This window comes from Petaurus breviceps, unplaced genomic scaffold, assembly GCF_028583685.1.
Source record: "Petaurus breviceps papuanus isolate PSGF00001 unplaced genomic scaffold, PetGlider_PUasm1.0 428, whole genome shotgun sequence".
NCBI lineage: Eukaryota > Metazoa > Chordata > Mammalia > Diprotodontia > Petauridae > Petaurus > Petaurus breviceps.
In genome coordinates this window covers 4,707,099-4,727,928 of record NW_027186331.1, presented here as the reverse complement: position 1 = coordinate 4,727,928, position 20,830 = coordinate 4,707,099, and the positions used below count along the sequence as shown (strand labels likewise).

At 49.4% G+C, this 20,830-nt stretch overlaps 1 protein-coding gene across 1 annotated transcript in view; it reads right to left on the bottom strand.

Moving 5' to 3' along the window:
* Nucleotides 1-20,587, bottom strand: part of MAPK1 (mitogen-activated protein kinase 1) — a 68,015-nt gene extending 47,428 nt beyond the window's left edge. Inside the window, exon 1 of the mRNA XM_069100918.1 lies at nt 20,347-20,587. Within this exon, the coding sequence (XP_068957019.1) occupies nt 20,347-20,486 (140 nt within the window). The 5' untranslated portion in view covers nt 20,487-20,587. The remainder of the gene's footprint in view (nt 1-20,346) is intronic.
* Between the last annotated feature and the right edge of the window lie 243 nt (nt 20,588-20,830).

The window sequence follows — 20,830 nt, the reverse complement described above, 5'->3', positions numbered from 1 at the left end:
AGAGGCAAGCTGAGCACTGGTAGACAGATGTAGAGGATGGCCGCACAGCTCCTGAAATCCCTCCAGATTCTGACTTTGGTACTTTGCTGTCTTTGCCCTCTTCATTCTCAAATGCTCTAAGGGCTTACATCAAGCTTTCTGGACCACTAGCTATTTTAAAAGGCAGTGTGACTCCACCTTCCACAGTGATTCTGGATTTGACACAGGAGTTTATATTCCAAACAAGCAGGACCCAAAGTGCTGGCTCCACCCACTCAGAAAGGCCACCAGGCATTTATTCATTAGCTGGGGAGGACAGGCTACATGGCCATCATTCTGTTGTTGTTCAGTCATTTCAGCCGCGTCCAACTCTTCATGACCCATTTGGGGTTTTCTTGCCAAAGATAGTGGAGTGGTCTGCCACTTCCTTCTCCTGCTTATTTTACAAATGAGGAAACTGAGGCAAGCAGGGTGAAGTCACACAGCCAGGAAGTATCTGAGGATGGGTTCGATCTCAGGAAGATGAGTGCCGTCTAAGCACCATTTACACAGAACTTAAAGTGTTCACACCAAACACTTCTTCAGAGTAATTGGCCCTGTGAGATAACAAGGGCATGAGAACACAGGCTTTAAAAAGGAGAAATTACTTCCCCGAGAGCTGGGAGCGAGAAAGTATCACAGACAGATTTCAATCCCTGGTCTCCAGACTCCAATTCCCACACTCACTCCACAAGGCCAAGTTCAAGAGATGTCTGTTCTTCTATCCTTTTCCCTTCATAAAAAGCCCATTTAACAGGGCAGCGAGGTGGCACCAGCCCTGGAGTCAGGAGGACCTGAGTTCAAATTCGACCTCAGACATTTCACACACACACACATACACACACACCTAGCCGTGTAACATTGAGCAAGTCACTTAACCCCAATTGCCTTCCAAAAAAAAAAAGCAAAAAACTGCTTTGCAAACCTTAAAAAAAAAAGCCCATTTAAATAGGTTAGGGAAGAGATATTTTAATTGTATACTATCCTCTGTGTGTGTATGTGTACACAATGTTTCTACACATATATAATGTACATGACATAATATACACAATGTAATTTTCTTTATTCAGTATATCAATTTCCTTATTCATTAGATAATTTTTCTTTATCATATGAAATATTTCTAAAGTACTTGGTAAAGTGGCTGGCAAAATAGATGTATCTCAGATTGCTTCTTCATCTGTAAAATGGGCATAACAGCCTGCACCTGACTCACAGGTTTGGTGTGAAGGTCAAGGGAGAAAGTGAATATGTGGAAAACCCCTTGTAAAACTTAAAGCACTCTATGAATGCTAAGTATGCTAACAGTGAACTTGTGCTCTATCCCCCATGCCCCGTCTTGTTTTCTAGTCTGGGGGGTTCATGGTGCCCTCAGCACTCCAATGGCCAGCTCAGTGGGCCTCCTGCCTCTCACCCACCATCATGGGCCTTCCTCAGCTCCCCTACCCTCACCCTTTCTGCACAGAAGCTTCCAAGTACTAAAGCACACAGGGATTTCATGTGGAGCTTCCTCCCCCTCCTTGAGAGGATGCTGCTGCACAATAAGAGTTACCATTTATGTCATGCCTCCCGTGTGCCAGTCACTGTACCAGAAGCTTCACAATTATTAACTCATTTGATCCTCACAACTTTGGGACAAGAGTTCTATTGACACCCCCATTTTACAGATGAGGAAACTGAGGCAGGCAGAGGTTAAGTGACATGCCCAGGGCCACACAGTTAATAAATGTCTGTGGCCAGATCTGAAATCAGGTCTTCCTGACTCTGAGCCCCGTGCTATCTCCACTGAACCAACCTTTGTGTTTTCAGTTACACTCACAATGAGAACGTACAGGCATCCCATGAAACTGTGCTTCTCGTTGCCTTGGGACACACAACAAAAGCAGCCCCACCACCTCTCTCGTTCGGCTCCTCTTCTCTTCTTATTTTATTTCTACCAAGGAAGCCAGTAATGACGTGATTGAGAAGAACGTAACCCCTCCCCCCCCCCCGCACTGGACAAAAGCGCCCCGCTTGGTGAATACTGCTCCCTGCCTTCCAGCTGACCACAGTCACTGCAGAACACAAGGAGCCCCAAGACTGGGGCGCCATTCTGGAGCTGTCTTTGTTTCAGGAGTCGCCCTGGCCACAGAAAAGTCTCAGGAGACTTCTGAATCTTAAAGGGACAAATTATTATTTTCTTTTGGGTCTCTGTATCTGAGCTCGTAAGGGGGACTGCCCCCTTGTCATTTGTCAATGAGATGATCTTACTTAAAGGGGAGATGGGTAAAGGGAAGAATCCATATGAGAAAGAGAGTCCTGGAGTAGCAACTGTGTAGAAACAAAAATCTGACTAAAAGAAAAAAGGGGGAATTGTGAGAAACGGGAGGAATTTTGTTTGCACATAATTAAGAGCGCTCCTATCTCTGACAGCAGAGTGTGGGTCAGAGGGGACTGTGATCCAGCAGGGCCAGGCTTCTGATCAGGGAGGGGTTAGCGGCTGGTATGCATGCTTCCTGATTATGTGAGGTGAGCGTGATGTGGGCAGCTCAGAAGGCCACACGTAGCCAATGGAGAACAAGGTGGGAAATGTGAATGGAAGCGGTATAAAAGGGCTCCCATTTGTCTGAGTCGGGGTACTCCATTAAGGGAGCTACCCATTTAATCAGAAGGAATAGGTGTAAAATAAATGTAATGAAAAATCTTCCAGAAAAGAGTCTTACGAGATGAGCTCCTCCATACTTGCTGAAGACAAGCCCTGGGCCCAAACCCTCACTGCCCGCATGGCAGAAGCAGCCAGAGCCAGTCCCAATCTGTCTGCTCTCTCACTTATGTCTAAGAACATGTTTCATCCCCCTACCTTTAGAGAAGCCTCCCTGGAACTACCTCGTTTGTCGAGTCAACTGGCCTCCCCAGTAAGGTGAGAGTGTCCCTACTGAGGAAAGGCCTGGTTGTCCACTTTCTTTGTATTACCAGCAACTAGCACAGGGCCCAGCACATAGCAGGCTCTTAATAAATACTTACTGACTTGACAAGGCTGCCCAACGCCAGCTTGTGTGTCTTTCCTCTTTCCTTTAGAGAGCCAATCCATTCCCAAGCTAGGCCTAGGACCCTCTGATTTTTTTCTCCAATCTTTGCCTCCTACACTCCACAGTTACAACTAATTACTAGACACACTTCTATCACGAATGTCCTCTGGTGCCTCGAGCATGTCTAAAACCACATTCATCACGTCCCCTTTCCCATCACCTCTGCACTCAGCTTGCTTACTTCTGCCAATATCTCTACTGCTCATCTGATGACTCCGTTGGAAATGCATTATCTGGCTTCTTTCTCCCACATTCAGTCAGAAATCAAGCTTTGTTCCTTTACATTCCCACTACAATCAGGCCGGCTCAGGCCTTCACTGTTTGTCACTGAGCCTCCCACCTGGTACCCTGCCTGTAATTATCTCCCTCCAAAAAAGACCTATGACCTAAACATTAGTGAACCAGTAATCCCACAAGGAAGACAGGTAGGTTTGCAGAATCACTGAGCAAACAACACAAGATCATATTGTAATTTTATCCTAAGAAGGGGGCTTAGAGCCTATGTAATACAACTCAATCACACACATGAAGGTACAGACAGCTTAAGTAACTTCCTTAAAATTAAAAAGCAAATTCACACTTTCAATAGACAATGGAGTGAGGGAATAAAGGAGAGAAAGAAAGAATATTATTCAGTTCTTACAATGTGCTGAGCACTATGGGAATTAGGGACACAGGAGAAAGAAAAGCAAGTCCGTTTCCTACTGACATTCTAACAGATTAACACGGTAATTCACAGAACAAGTCTATACAGAGAAGAAGATCTAGCTAATAGTGCAAATAAAGAGAAAGGGTCAAAGTCAGCCAACAAGCATTTATTAAGCACCTACTGTGTTCCAGGTAAGCTCTGGAGATAAAAATAAAAGCAAAAACAGTGCCTGTCCTCAGAGTTTATCATCTAAGAAAGAGACAAGACAGGAACACTGGAGTAGACAAAAAGACACAGACGTGGGCAGACTGGCCATAATCTAAGAGGGGAAGTACTATCACTGAAGGGCCCGGAAAATGCCCTTTCTTGCAGAAGGTAGGATTTCAGCAGAGAGCTGAAGTGGGGGGAGCCAGGGAGAGCCATGGTGCACATGGTGCAGACAGCGCTGAGCTTAGAATCAGGAAGACTGATCTTCCTGAGTTCAAACTGGTCCTTAGAGACTTCCTAGATGTATGACCCTGGACAAGTCACCCCACCCTGTTGGCCTTGGTTTCCTCATGTGTAAAATGAGACAAAAAAGGGAATGGCAAACCACTCTGGTATCTCTGCCAAGAAAACCACAAATTAGGTCACAAGAGGTGGACACGACTGAAAAACAACTCAACACCAGGGAAGCCAGGAAGTGGAGATGATGCCGAGCTCTGGGATGTCCAGTAAAGAGGTATGGGGTCTGCAGGGGGAGTGTTCTGTTCAAGGAACTACAAGAAAGCCTGAGTCACTGACCAAAGATGGTATTACACAGAGAGCAGTAAGACACAAGAAGGCTGGAAAGGTAGGAACGGCTCTAAAAGCCAAACAGGATTTTAGATTTGACCCTGGAGGCAATAAGGAGCCCACGGAACTGACTGAATAAAGGGCTGGCATGGTCCTACCGGCACTTTAGGAAGCTCAATTTGGCATGCGAGTGGGAGATGGGCTGGAGCCGGAGGCAGCTGAGGCAGGGGTCCTGGCACAAGGCAAGGAAGACCCGGCCCAAAGGAGCATCAGTGGTGAAGGAGACATGTGCTGAATGGAAAAATGGAAGAGACGTCAGCGATGCCACGAAGGCTGTGGGTCTGAGCGGCTGGGAGAACGATGGAGGCCACAATGAGAGGGAAGCTGGGAAGAAGGGAGAGTCTGCGAGAAAAGATACCACATTCACTTTTGGACATGCTGAGTGTAAGATGTCAACAGGCTGCACAGTCTGAGCCCTGGACGTCCTACAGGCACAGAAGGGGCACACTTTGTCTGAGGGACTCCTAGCCAAAGGGGGAGGAAGGAGCCTCATGGAAAAATAACAGCAAAGTGAAAAAAAAAAGTCATCAGAGATCTTTTAAAAAATCAACGTGGCACAAACCTAACTCAAAGGGGAACAACTGTGCTTGAACACAATCTTAAGGTACCAGAGAACTGGTCCCAGAGAGCCATGGGGCAGAAGTAAACACTCCAAGAAGCTGTTGGGAAGGCTGCCCATCAATGACTAGTTTTTAAAACTGAGTTACCACGGAAACAGGGGGACGTTTTGCCATATAAAAGAACAAATTCAATTCAATAAACATTTGCCAGGAGGCTGACATATAGTAGCTAATAGAGTAGGTGAGAAGAAAAAAGAGCTACTGTGTGAAAGGTACTCGTGGGGGACACAGAAAGAGCTCCTAATCTGTAAGGGAAAAAAAGCAGCCCCCCGATCACTGACCCTGGGGACTCTCAAAGCCACCATTCTCTGTTTCCCATGAATTGCCTGCTCCATACGAGCTGGCCCCTTCCTAGATCACTGCAAGAACAAGGAAGAACACATCTCTCCCTGAGAGCACCCCTTAGCTCCTGGCTCTCAGAACTGGAGGGGACCTCAGTGGCCAAACCTGAGGAGAACAAGAATCCCCTATTCGAGGCACCCAGCAAGTTCCCTGGCCCCAGTCTGAGGCCCTACAGGGACCGCTCCAACACCAACCCCGCCATTTCTGTATGCTCTGAATGTTAAAAAATTTGTTCCGAAGACACATACGAACTTTCAATTTGCCTCTCAGTAGCCTCCAGCCCATCGTTCCTAGTCCACCCAAATCTAACCACTTCTTAAGAGACGGGGCCCCCCTGGAGAGCCTCTGCCCACCCCTCAGCACGTACAGGACACTTTCCTCCCAGGCATCATGGGAGAAGTTCTCATTCACCCCAGAAGAACCCATCCTCATGGTGCCAGGTTACTAAGTACTGGCAACGGGCTGAAAGCTGAAGTCTTCTACAAACTCATGTAAGACGAGGCAGGGGGCAGGCACAGAGCTGACATGGAAAGAGATGGAGCCAGCCTGCAGAGTCCCTCTGAGGGCCATGATGAGGACAAGATGAGCAGCAGCAGCCAAGAGCCGGGAGCCGTGCAAAGCACTTTGCATTTATCATTTCACCCGATCATCATCACAAACCCAGGAGTCTAGGACTATAGCCACTTTATTAAACCCACCATACAATGGAAGAAATTGAAACAGAGGATAAATGACTCGCCCAAGGTCACGCAGCTAGTATCGTCTGAAGTTGGATCTGCCTCAGGTCTCCCGACTCCAGCCTGTCCCTGTGCCTTCTAGCTGTGCCTCAGATAACAAATGGTAGACGGCTCCTGGAGTGGCGGGGTCACAGAATCACGGCAATCACAAGCCAAAATCACGGGGTGATGCGATTCCTCAGTCTTCAAACTGATTAATTCTGGGGGCTTAGACAGGGCAGACAGACTCTGTGAGAAACATCGTGTGGTTAGGAGGAAGCAGCCTGCACTGCCAACTGGCAAAGATGATGAAGAAAGGTGGGATAGGATGGCCGGGGAAGAAGACCCACCAAGGGGCCTGGTCCGAAAGCCAGAAGTGGCCAGTCCACACTACGTCAGGCCGGCAGCTCCCCCTGGCTGAGTAACCAGGTCAGAACGCAAGCAAGAGCGAGCTGTGGTCAGAGCGCGCAGTGGGGCGGTGTCAGCTGCAGGGGCTAAAGGGAAGCCCAGACCTGGGCTACAGATGGTTGCACCTAGCAACAAAGGCAGGACACACGGCACTACACACAGAACGAGAGAGGTGATCGACAAGGACTTCCACACCAGCCGTGGGACCTTATCCAAGTCTCCTGAAGGCTCTGAGCCTCAGTTTCCTCATCTGTAAAATGAGAACATGTTTACTACCTTCATCAGTGTCAGAGTAAAGAGGCCATTTTGCAATGACTGGGGTCTTGTTCTGAATATCCCTATTCCCTTCTGCACCCTCAGACCTCCTGGAGGGGTCTCAAACAAAGCACCCCAGCTCTTGATTTCACATGACTTCTCCGGCCCATCCCTCACACCCTCCCAGTCTCCATTTCCTGGCTTCCTTGCCACCCTCTGAGGAGTCTTGCCCAGTCCTGCACAGAGTTGTGTGGCCATCTCATTTCATCTCCCCCATTAGACTGGAAGCTGCTTGAGAGCAGGGACTAGGCTGCACTGCCTTTCTCTGTGCCTAGTGCTTAGTACATGGTCTGGTACATAACATAGGATACAATCACATTCCTACTCAACCAGAGGCTGACCCACTTCTCTAAAACTACATGCAAGCTACACGGGTCCTCCTCCCCCTCTGCCAAATGAGGCCGTTGGCACTGATCTCTCTGTGGGGCCCAGGACGAGTCACTTTGTGTTGACAAAGATTTGCTCCTGTGACCCTCTGTAAACAGGGGTAATAACTGCACCTACCTCACAGAGCTGCAGGCTCAAGTTAAGATCAAACTTTTAAAAGCACACCAAAAACTTCCAAGCACCACACACGTGTGCGCTGACTCAGGGTACTTGGAGGCGCCTCCCAGCCCTGGCGATTTAACTCGCTATCCTTCAGAACAGAGATAAGAAGCTCTATCAACACATTTGGAGATTTGTAATGTCACCTCCCACAAGGGTTTCATTTCTTCAACTCCCAAATGAATGTTCTATGTAAACATTTTCTGAGTTTGGCATAATTACCCACAGAAATCTACCCAGTTTGGCTGGAAGACCACCTGCCAGGGAGGTTATACAAGCTACCAGCACGCTGGGTGGGAGGCTGGATTCCTGGACTACTAACATCCCTTCCGGCTCCAGAAGGCTATATAGGAAGAACATTCCCAGAACACTGTGGTCAGGCTTTACTTGCCCAGCCTTGGGACACACAGCAGGTCAGCAGCACTCTGACCCAATCCCCTCAGTGGCGCCTTATGAAGTCCTTGCTGGTGATACATAGAAAATAAAGCGTGACTTTTTACAAGTTTTTAAAACAAAATTGCTACAGTTTTCAGTTGGGAATGAACCTAAGATACTTCATGATCCTGATTCAAAGAAAGATTGTTTAAGAAAGGCAAATTCTTATAAATTCTTTCCCTCAACAAAGCTGGGGAATCTCAACCACTTACATCTTCATCCCTAAATTGGTACCTATGGCGGGTACCTGGGCTTACAATTTCATATAAGACTGTACCACAGCACACTCAGCAATGTGCACCCAAATACTACTGGGCCATAAGAAATGATGAAAGGAACAGTCTCAAAGAAACCTGGGAAGACCTGTATGAACTGATTCAACAGAACCAGGAGAACGATGCAGACAGCAGCAGCTGCAGCAGCTACATTACAAAGACAAATGACTCTGAAAGACATGCACTATCTGCTAGACACAAGGACCGACCACGATTCCATCAAGAAACATGTCCCCCCTCACACACACCCCCCGCCCCGGTAGAGAACGGACTGAGGCATGAACTTTTGGGACATGGCCAACACAGGAATTTTTGATTGAGCATGCACATACACTGCAAAGGTTTTGTTTTCTGTTTTTTCAATAGAGGGGATGGAAAAAGAGGGAAAATAGATTTCTACTAATGGGGGGAGGGGAGTTAAAGTAAAAAAAACTTTTAATGCCCCAAACTGACTCATCGCCTCCCTCACAAACTGCCTCCTCTTTCCAGCACCAAGAATCAGGGGATCCTATTTCTGTCTGTGATACCACCGTTCTTCTAGTCTCCCAGACTCGAAACCTCAGGAAACATCTGATTCTCTTCCCCTCCCATCTATCAACCAACAACCATGTATTAAACTATCATTATGTGCTAGGCACTGTGCCTTGGGGAATGGAGAAGAATTATCTTCTCCAGCAAGGATGGGTAAATAGAGGCTAAGAGACAGGCTGAGTCTTACCAAAAGTCACAACAAAAGAAACAGTAAAGATTTCCCAGGACAGATATAAGCGATGAAATAGGAAAACTAGAAGAGAACAGTGTCATGGAAGCCAAGGGGAAAGAATGTGTAATGGAGTATGGGCTCTGGAGTCAGGGGGGCCTGAGTTCAAACGTAGCCTCAGACACTTGACACTTACTAGCTTTGTGACCCTGGGCAAGCCACTTAACCCCAACGGCCCCACCAAAAAAAAGGATATGTAGGAGAAAGGAAAGGTCACAGGTATCAGAAGTTTCAGAGAGGTCAGGCAGAATGAGGACCAGAAGAAAAAGGGCTTTGAATTTACCCAAAGACTTTGGGTACCGAGGTAGAGGCGAGTTTCCAGGGATCACAAGCCAGACTGCAAACGGCTGAGTAGTGAAGACATAGAAGCAGAAAGAACAGGTGACAGGGAAAAGGAGGGGAGGGAGAGGGAGGAGGGAGAGAGAGAGAGAGAGAGAGAGAGAGAGAGAGAGAGAGACAGGGAGACAGAGACACAGAGAGAGAAGAGCAGAACCAAGGGAAGGTTTTCTAGGATGGGGAGATCTTGCTTAGCACATCTGTATACAACAGGAAAGGAGACAAGAGACAGGGAGAGAATGAAGATTAGAGGGTGTAACTGTGGGCCGGAGAAGCTCCTTGGAAAAGATGAGACTGAGAGCAGGAGAGGAATTAACCTTGGAGGGAGAGAAGCCAACTCTTCCTTCAGAACTAAAAGAGGATGAGTGAGAGTGCAGGAGTCCACTGAGGAGGCATGGAGAAGGAGAGATGAGGGAGGTCAGGATGGCTGCTTCTCAATGATGTAAGAGGAGAGGGAACGACCAGGGCGCTCTGCCCAAAGCAGAGTCTCTTATAGCTCTGGACTCACCTTATCATCATCCTCCAAAAGGTACAAGGATCAACAAAGGGGGCTTGCATCCAACAGGAAGGGGCTAGTTGTTGGGGTAAAATGAGATAAAAAACCTCAAAGGCAAAGGGACCACTCCCTGCTAAAGCTTGTGATAGAAATGCTGTATCCCCAGCATCTCTACTCTCACAGTCCGTCCCTAGACCAGGCCCTCAGCACCTCTCTCAGCAGGACCACCACAACAGCGTTGAGATGGGTCCACTGCTTCCACCCAGTCTCCCCCAACCCTTCTCCACACAGCTGTGGCCAGTCCCTATCACTAGAGCTCCTGGAATCCAATACAAACACTTCAGCTGGACTTCCCAGACCTTTCGCACCCTGGCTCCCTCTGACCTGTACAGGATGATCACACACCATTCTCTTTTATGCAGGCTCCAGTCCAGTCAGCCAAGACTACTTGGCGATGTTCACACAACGCTGCATCCCATGCTCATCTCCAAGCCTAGAATGTGCCCGCCTCTTACCTTATGTCTGAGATTAAGCCTTAGCCTCCTTCAAAGTTCAGGTGGAGCACCGCCCCCTTCCTTCAAGAGGCCTTCCATGGTCCCCACTCCCAGCTGCTAGAGCCTCTCCCCACCTTCCCAAATAAGGGTATTTATTCTGGAAGCTACTTATACGTGTGTCTCCTCTCCGCCCCAGTGACCGCCACATCCTTATCTCTGCACTCACCATCCTGGCACAGCAGCAAGGACTTAGTAAATGCTCACTAGCTGAAGCGTAGACAGGACTCTAAGCACTCAGATGTTACAGGAAAAGTCAGCACAGGAAGCACAAGGGCTTCTCAAGACTGAACTTCCAAGAACACAAAGAGAACATTTTGATGAAGAAGAGGTGAGCGCCTGCCCACTGGATACCCCCACCCATGTGTCCCACTGGACCTTCACCTCCACACATGCCAAACAATTCAAATGGAAGACTGCAAACACTTCCCAAAGCAGAATGCAATCCATAATGGACTGTGTACACTCCACACCACTCGGAGCGAGGAAAAGGAAGATTCTGAAAAGAACTCTCAAGGTGCAGCTCATTGTTTGCAAACCAGAAAAAAGACTGGGCAAGTCAGAGCTGCAGGGCCCCCACACCAATGGGGCTTTCTCTGAGCTGCCATGGGGTCCAATGAATCAGGATTCCAATTCAGGATCACACAAGAGAGAGGACTAAACTGTGTGTGCCATGACTGTGAACAAAGGTCCTCAAGAGACCATTGGCCCTCTGGGGCTCACAAAGGGCTGCCCCATTTCCTGTTGCTCATATGGAACACTCCATCTCCCACCTCCATGCCTTTGCACAGGCTTTCAGTCCCCCATGCCTAGCATACTCTCCCTTCTCCTTCATGGAACGTCTACCTCTCCAAACTTGGCTCAGGCACCTCCTTCTTCAAGAGGCTTTTCCTGATGCCCCAAGTTGCTTTCTTACACACACTCACCACTGTGTGTTATCTTGCATCTATCCTGCAGTTACCTATCTGTGACTATACCCTCCAAGAGAAGGGTCTGTCTTGTCTTTGTGCTCCCAATATGGAGCACAGTAGGCGCTTTCAAGTGCCTGATGACTAGCTGCAGAAAGCAGGGGGCACCTTTTTTCTATCATGGTCCCCTTGGCCTACAGACTCCGCAGAATGTTTATAAACACATAAAATAAGAGGATTACAAAGGAAACCACTTCTATCCAAATCATTAACAAAACAGTAAAAAACAAAACAAAACCAAACAAGCCCTATTCCCACAAGCTCATGGATCCCGAGGTTAAGAACCCTTAGTGTACATAGACTGAAGTGGGGGCAGTGCATAGAGCCCCAGTTTAGAGTGAGGAGAACCTGAGTTCAAATCCAGCCTCAGAAACTAGCTATGTAACCCTGGGCAAGTCACTTAATCCTGACTGCCTCCCTTTACCCCCTCCCTACCCCCTAAAAAAAAGACAGTAGTGGAGAGAGAGAAAACTTGTTAGACCATTTTGAAAGACACTCAGTACAAAGGTAAAGAGAGGCAACAGATAAAAGGACCAGAGAATAGCACGGTCCAGGAACAAAAGCATCAGAAGGAAGTACAAAGTTTAAAGAAAATTAAGGTTCATGATCAAACCTAAGGACAATAAACGGAGGCGGGGCTTTCTTAGCTTCCAGGAGGAAGAATACCCAAGAATGGCCACAATCTCAGCCCAGACAGGACAATCACAGATGGCAGAGACAAGAAGGCTGTTTCCTCTGATAAGGAGAAAGATCTCTTGACCAGACAGAACCAAAAATGACTGGGTGGGAGGCAGCATTGAAATCCAAGTGCCAAGGCCCAAATTAATCACTACACACCAGCACACTGGAAAAAACAAAACCAGTGAATGGGATCCAAACAGGTGGTCTGAGAGAGGAAGCGGGGAGGACTCCTGCAGTCTGGACTGGGTGAAATGGCCTCCTCCAACTCCCAGGAAGAGTCCTTAAACCCCAGATCTGGACCCCAAAGGTCCCTCCCATGTCTGCCCCACCCTCTCCAGCTAGAAGATGATTGGTTTTTTCTACCAGAGATGAGGAAAAGTCAGAGTTGAGGAGTTGTGATCCCTCAGTTCCCACTCTGTTCTCATCTTCCCAGCACTCTCTCCCCTTAACTCCTAGAACGCCCATGCCTGGTCGGTGCTTACAATATTTAGGAGCCATGTGGAGGAGCAGAACATGCACCGATTGGGTTTGAAATCCAGATCTCTGGGTTCAGATCCCAGCTCCGCTCACCAGTCACCCATGTTCATGTTCTTTCCCGTCTCTGAAGCACTCCTGGCACCCCTCTCCCCGGAGAGCCCTGACTACAAGCTGCTTGAGGCAGTGGCAGGTCCTCTTCACCACACTAGTGAGAAGTTTCCAGAGATTTCCACTATGCTATTAAGAGACTTCAGCTGAAGATGAGTCTTTTCAAAACAGACATGAATCTGACCTCAACTCTGGCTATTGCCTCGCCCCCCAGGCACCTGGACAATCATTCTTTGGGGGGAAGAAAGGCATTTTCTGAAAGGCCTTACAAATACCAACATGCTATACACCCCTCCTTTCAAGTAGTTTCTGAGAAAAGACAACTATAAAGGGCTAACCTAACAAATTAAAAATTCTTTTAATAGGGCCAGTAACAAAAACATTGAGACAGCAAAAATTTTGATGATACTAATTCAATAACAAATTTTTGCACAATCCTGAGAATGGCTAATGTATTATGCGTATCAGTCAACCAACAAAGATGTATCTACAAAGTACTTGCCACACACCCGTTACTGAGCCTTTATACAAAGTCTGAGTTTGCAACATAACAATAAGAAGAGCTAACATTTATACATCACCTACTATGTGCTGGGCACTTGCTAAGTGTTTTACAATTATTACCTTATTGGATCTTCACAACAACCCTGGGAGGTAGGTGATATTATTACCCCCATTTTACAGATGAGGAAACTGAAGCAAACAGGTTAAGGGACTAGTTAAGTAGTAAGTGTCTGAGGCCACATCTGAACTCAGGTCCCGAGTGCTCAAAGTAAGTTTAGGGAGAGAGTTACCATTGTCGCCCCTCTTTTTGTGTTTCTTCTGGAAAGCCGAACGTCAGGCAAACCAGATTAGGATGAAGATCTCTTTACAACTGTATTACATAACTCCAATTTTATCACAGAATCTCCAACCTCAGGAGCCATCTAGTCCAAGCCCTCGCCAAAAAAGCCACCGCACCACAATCCACAGCTAGTAAGGTCGAATTTGAAGTCTGGTCTTCCTGACTCCAGAACCAGCACTCTCTATCCACTGAGCCACCCAGCTGCCCACAGAGTGAAAGGTAGGGTGGTATAAATAATAGCACCACTTGAAATAGAGATACTATTATACATTTTCACACATACTGTGCCATCTAATCTGCAAACCATCTGGGACTTAATCATTTCCCCAATGTGGAAGCCCAAGCTCCAGGCTTCAGCTGTAAGTGGCCCACACAACTCAAGGCCATCAGCATCATTTTTCTTCAGGGCCTTTGGTTCAAAGCAACACAGATGGGGCCAGTGTCAGGAGCGGAACCTAGATCTCAGCACTAGCCAAGTTCTGTGCTTTTTCCGCCATGATACAGAAAGCGACTCCAAGGTTGGCTTCAAATAAGAATGCCCAGACACGACTTCTAGACAGTCATTACAGTTGAAAAAACATTCTGCTCTTTGTCAGAGGGAAGAACGAGATGAAAATCGGGGAGAATTCACCCGGCTTAAAACTAAGAGTCAATGGAAAAGCATTAGGCTGCACACTGAAGGGAACGTACATGCTGCTATCTCCAAGAAGGCTTCCCCTCTAGCACAAACTAAGCAAAGCTAGCCTGATTATTCCACCAGCCCATTTCTGTCAGTCATTCTTTAATTCAATTTGGCAAATACTGACAAAGGTGAGTGACAGGCCCTTCCCTCAGGGAGTTTACAGTCTAGTAAGGAGAGGTACAGACAAGTAGCCCCATAAGAGGCCAATAAGTAAATGCTTCGGGAGGTCTATGGATGGACTGAGAGATGAGGAAAGACAAAGAGCTTCTGAGCTGAACTTTAAAGTATGAGGGGAGAGTCGGGATAGGAAGGAAATGTGAGAAACCAATTAGAGTAACAGCTATGAGAGAGAAGAAGATAGGGCGAAGGGAAAAAAGAAAAAGAGAAGGAAGATGTGGAGGGCAAGAAGGAGAGGATGGGGGGGGAAGAGAGAGAGGACATGTGGAAGTAACATGACAAAGATCTTTAAATACATGAAGGGCAGTCATGGGTGTAGAATTAGGAGAAATAGCACAGAAGCTGCAGAAAGGCCAATTCCAACTCAATCAACATAAAGAAAGCCTTCCTAGACTAGCTGGACTCCGGGAGTGAGCTCCCCGTCCCTGGAGATCTTCCAGCAGAGGCTGTATAAGGCCACAGCAGTCAGAGAAATGAGTGGGAGTCTACAAAGGCTGGGTTAGATTACTTCTGAGGTCCCTCTCGGCTCTTAGAGCGTGCTTATGGAAGGCTCTGAATGCCAAACTAAGAAGCCTGGACTTTATTCAGGCAGGCAATAGGGAGCCACAGAAGAGCTCTGCACAGGGACTGAAAGGGTCTGGCAGCACCGAGTACTGCTCAGAAGGGGTAATGCCCAGAGAGGCCTGTCAGGAGTCGACAGCAATAGCCAGTGCTGGGGAAATAAGGACTTGTAATCAAGGAGTGGGAAAGAGAATGGGGTACTAAGCAATGCTACAGAGATAAAATCCAGATGTATCTCAAGTCCCCTAAAGCCTGGACTTATCTTAATCTTACACTTCAGTCTACTTCCATCCTCTACAACAGTGACTCTCAAACTTTCTTCATACTCTTAGAAGTTACTGAGGACCTCCCCAAGATCTTTTCTTTATGTGAGTTTTATCTACTGATACATGCCCTATCAGAAATGACCCCGTGGCACAGTGCCTAGTACACGGCAGGCGCTGTAACAATGCTTGTTCCCTTCTTAGCCCTCCCGCCCACATCCATGGAAGCACTGGGGGTCCCCAGGCCACACGTGAAGGCCACTGATCTTTTGTCCCCAAATCTTGTCTTTCAGGTTCACCCACGCCCCTTCGTTCCCCTAATCCAGGTCCTAGTCACCCTGAACTGGGCAGATCCAGCTCCCTCTTCCTCTAGCCCTGCCCATCCCACGAGGAAAGCCTCAGCAGCGCCTCCTGGGCAGGCCCACATCCCTCCAGGCCCCGCCTCCTGTCAATCCTTCCAGATTCCTGGGTTGGGGGGAGGAGGGGAAGCATGCTTCTCTCTCCCAATGCAGATCCAAACAGGCTTCCCAAATTTTGGGTGCCCCACTACCCCTTCCAGCTGATTTCCCACACTTCCCAAAATACATCCAGCATTCCAGTCAAACCAGTCTCCTGGCAATGTCATCACCCATCATCAGTGTTGGCCCGTCATTACCCTAATCACTGAGAAAGTCCAACACTCTCCTCTGCCTGCCCCAACCCTGCTGACTCTTCTAGGCCCAACTCATCGGACCTCCTCCAGAGACTCCACATTAGCCTCTCTCTTTCCCCAAATCTAGTCCTCTGTATATAGAGAACACCCTGAATTTTAACATGCGCAAGAGAAATTTCTTGATCAACAAACTCCCAACAATTCAAACCCAGAGATGGAAGCCTCTTTTGGCCTTCCATCCTGTGCAAATCCTGCCCATGTTTTCCCATCAGTCCTAGAGTCAAAGGACTTACAGCTGGAAGGGACTTTTTAGAGACCCACACTAAGAAAGCAGAGGAGGAGAGATAAGTCGACCTCCCCACGGTCACAGAGGCAGTAAGAGAGCCAGGCTTCAATCAAGCTACCTCCATAGGAGCTGGCGGCCTTCTTGATAAACACTGCTTGGCTAATGAAACACGGACTCCTAACATTTCCAAATCCTACGCATCTGCCCCCGTCCAGATCTCCCCTTCTACTATTTCTAAAAGCTGACTGATCCATTATGGGTGCAATACTGTGGTATGATCCCTGGCCTCGACCTTACAATACAGTTGGAGGGAGAAGATGGATCCAGCCTCAAAACTCAACAGTGCAGGCTCTGGAGTCAAAGAGGACCAGGCTTCCCATCCTACCTCACACACATATTTCCCAGAGGTCTCTGGGAGCCCCTAGATCTGGCTCTAGATGGAGCTTCCTATGAACTCTCCTCCTGCCCCATTAGACCATGGCACCCTCCCTGTCTTTCCCTAAACCCTTGTCACTTAGCTGTCATAGTCATGTCCAGGACTAACGTGCAGGAGAGAATGCTATCTTTCACCCCTTAAATGTTACTTTCCCTATTCTCCAAGTTTCGGTGGTGGTGGTGGTGGTTGGGTTTTTGGTTGTTTTTTGCCTTTTTGAGAAGAGAAGGGAAGGAGTAGAAGGCAAAGAAGTTCAGCAATATTTAATCAGTCAATCAGCTTTTGTTAAGGGCCCTGGGCCAGGGACACAAAGAAAGGCTCTCCAGAAGCTCAGTGTGAAGGAGAAGGCTGGACAAAGCATCTCCACACCTCCCTCACAGCAAGACAGATGCAGAGCCGGAGGGGCCAGAGGCCAGCTAGGCCCAACAAGTTACTGAAACTTCCTGGCCCTCCACTGCTTTCTCCTAGGGCCACTCAAACCCTAAATGTTTGATTTACAGCCTCAGGCATCTCTTCTTCCCTCCCTCTCGCCCCCTCCATTTCCCATCCATCCCTTAAGAGCTACCTTAAGTCCTATCAACAAATATTTCTGCCCATCTAAACACTGAACATGTTCCAGACACTGAGCTGAGCCCCAGGGATACAAAAAGAGAAAACAGCCTCTGCCCTCAAGGAGTTCAAAATCTCATGGGGGAGGCAACACAAAAAGAACTACAGTCCAACAAGGTCTAGACAAGACAAACTGGAGAAAATCTCAGGAGGGAGAGAGAATGAAGAGGTCTGGGAAAGACTCCTTACACAAGGCAGGATGGGAGCCAGGGAGCCAGGAGGCAGAGTTCTGGAGTGAAAGGGAGGCCTGAGTGTTTGGTCTGAGCCCCAGCAAGGAGGCCAAGGTCACCAGATCACAGAGTTCATGGAGAAGTGAGCTGTAAGATGATTGGAGGGGGGGAAGCAGGGCTTTAAAAGCCAGAGAGGGGTATCTGACCCGCTGTCTCCAACTACACAGGCACGAGCCATTCTCATAGCTTCAGTGGGGACCAAAGGGAATGAAGTAAGTTGTCCGAAAAAAGTCTTGCTCAGTATAAAAAAGCGCTTTCAAACAATCAAGAGGATGTTATCAATTGAGTTTCTCCTTCAGGTGGAGGCTGGCTCAGATGACTTCCTAGTCTAATGTACTAGGAATCCTTGATTCAGCTGGAGCTGTTCAGAATGCAGAGACAAGGGATGCACCACCACAGGCGTTCAAACAGACCCCAACCTGACTGGGGGTTCTGGAGGAAGGGGGTTCTGGAGAAGGGATTCCTGGAAAGGGAGTGGGCAAAAGTGGAAGACATTTAAGGTCCCTAGGTTCCTGTGATCTGTCCAAGATTTTATATGTACGTCTGTGTGTATGTATGTATATATGTACACACACACATTTCACCAAATGGTTCCTCCTCCTACCTCAATGCCCAAGTGCCAAAGTCCAAGTTTGCCAGGTTCTCTCCCCACCCCGTACCACCCGGAAACAGCACAGCAATTATACTGGAAAGAGCTTTGTGCCAGACAGGGTTTCTACTGACTAGGGGCACCTGTGGTCAGAGAACACTCAATGTATGCAGTGGCAACACGTCTTTCAGGTGGAAGGAGAGGGGAACACAGGGAAGCCTGGTGGCTATATAGGTAGCTGGATGCTGGCTCCTTAATAGCAACATATGGGTTCAAGATTAAACTCTATATGGCACTGCAGAAAACTATCAGTAGTGGTGCTAAATTATAAATTCCAGAAAACTCCAAGAAGAAAGAGAAAAACTAGCTTTACTAGTAAAGCATCAACAAAACTTTGTTGGATTCCTACAGCAGACAAGTCTTTCCACTTTCAAATCTACATATGCTTAGTGTTGACAATGAAGAGCAAAGGACTGGGCGTTCCACAACAGCACAAAGATGGATTTTCTATTGTAGAACTAGAGAAACTATGCCGAATGGCGCATCACTATCAAAAGTCTGCATTTCCTTTCCAAAAATAAAGCAACCCCAAGCAATTCTAAGCACTGCTCATAACTTCTGCCTAATTGCACATGTCCAATAACAATGACACGTATCACTAAGTGTTCTAAGTTAGACTGGTTCCCAAAACAAAACCATTCCTGTGGGGTCAGCCTTCTGCTGCCTCCGTAGCAGGGATATGGGCGACATTTTTGTAAAAAAGAAGGAAAGAGAAAATGGGTCACAACACAGTATATCAAGCACCCTTAAATGGGGTATCGTGAAGGGACAGAAAAGACACCGTGGGAAAGAGCGGACAAACTGAATCTTGGAGAATCCAAAAGCACCTAGAATAACCACCAGGAGTAGGCCTGCTAGCTGGGAAGCAAAGAAACAGCAAAGGCGAGAGGGAGAAAGGGAGGGAGGGAGGGAGGGAGTGAAGGAGGGAGGGGGAGAGAAAAGGGTGGAGGGAGGGGGAAGGGACAGGGAGAGAGGAGAGAGGGGGAGGGGGAGAGATTGATTAATCATGTTTGGTTCATTTTAAGATCAAACAATAAAGGCCCACCCTGGCTGAGTTCTCACTCACTTTGGAGAAAGATGGTAAATCAGAGGCATAATGCTCAGAAGAGTATTATTAAAAGTCTGAATTCTACTCTAAATAAGAAGACAATACTGAGATTTTTTTTCACCAGAATAAGAAGATACAAATAATTTCCTTTTGAATCACTGAAAAATACACTTCAATAAAATAGACGTCGCTCTCTGGTCTTGACTCTTCACTGGATGCCTCCGGGCGGTCTCGCTACTTATCAGGACATCACAGGAACAAGTCTAAGTTGACAACAAAAACTCGAGTGAATCCAAAGGGACCATCTAGGCTCAAACAGGCAGAAATAAACCTGAAAAGCGAGGCCAAAGGCTATGCTCGCCAGATCCCTACTGTGTGCGTGACTGCCGGCGCTCACAGGCGCCGATGCAAAGAGGAAAGAAGGGAAACTGTTGCCACCCTTAAGAAGCTTGTGATTTACCAAAGGAGGCCAACGCTGGGTCACCCGCGGAGCTTTTAAGCTGAGTCCGCCGGTAACCATGAATAAAGCCGCCTCACCGCCCGAGATGTGAGGTGGGATGGCAGCCTGATGATCACAATTGGGATCCTTTGGCATGGCAATTCTAACTGCCCCAAAGGGACCGTGATGGCACCCGGAAGAGAGGCTGCGGGGCTCTGGGGGGGGATGCCCGAGGGCTGTGGCCTCCGTCAGCGCCACGGCACGGAACTGTGGGTGCCGCGAAGGGCTTCAGACAACCGTGTGCAAGTGCCCGGACACAGCGTCCCCAAGGCTCGGCTCCGGACAACTCCTGAGGGGCAGCTGGGCCCCCTGCCTCCCGGGGGCACTCCTGGAAGATCGCTGGCCCCCGGGGCCCGGCAGACGCCGCCCGGGCTGCGTGACCTTCAGCACGCCGGCTCCGGGCCTCCGTTTCCTCATCTGTGCAATGGGGGCGATGCCCGCGGCGCCCGGCGCCGGCACTGGATGCTGTTACGGAGCGGCGCGTCGGACCCGGGGGCGCAGGTGGGGGGCAGGAGCCGAGGAGAGGCCGGGCCCCAACCAGCCATCTTGGGCAGCCCGGCTGCCCTCTCCCCCCACGCTTCCATTCAAATTCACATCGTGTCTCCATCCTCGCCCTCCCCCCCCCCCACCGGGTGAGCGGGCAGCGGGGGGGGGGACGCCCGGCCCCCCCCCCCCCCCCCCCCCAACCCCCCGCGGGGGGGGGGGGGGCGCGGACGGCCCCCCCCCGGGCGGGGGGGGGCCCCCGGGGGGGGGGGGGGGGGGGGGCGAGGCGAGGGGCCCCCCCCGGCCCCCCCCCGCCCGGGCACTCACCACACCATGCCGTAGGCGCCCTCGCCGATGTAGGAGAGGTTGGTGTAGCGCGGGCCCACGTCGAACACCTGCCCGCGGACCATCTCGGGCCCCGCGCCGCCGCCGCCGCCGCCGCCGCCGCCTCCCGCCGCCGCCGCCATGATGGCCGCCGCCGCCGCCGCCCGGGCCGAGAGGAGAGGGAGGAGGAAGAGAAGGGCGAGCAAGCTGAGGAGGGGGCGCCCACCACCGAGCCGCCGGGAGCTGCGTGCGGGGGGCCCCCCGGAGCGCGCTGCCGCCTGCTGCCTCCTGCCCGCCGCCCGCTGCAGCTGCTGCCCCGACCGACTGACGGCCCGACTGCCAGACTGACTGGGGGCCGGAGGGCGGGCGCGCGGCGAGGGGCGGGGCCTGCGGCGGGCGCGCGCCGATGCGGAAGGACCGGGGAGGGGGAGGGGAGGCCGAGGCTTCGCAGTCACGTGGGAGAGGAGCTCGCGGGGAGGGCAGGGGA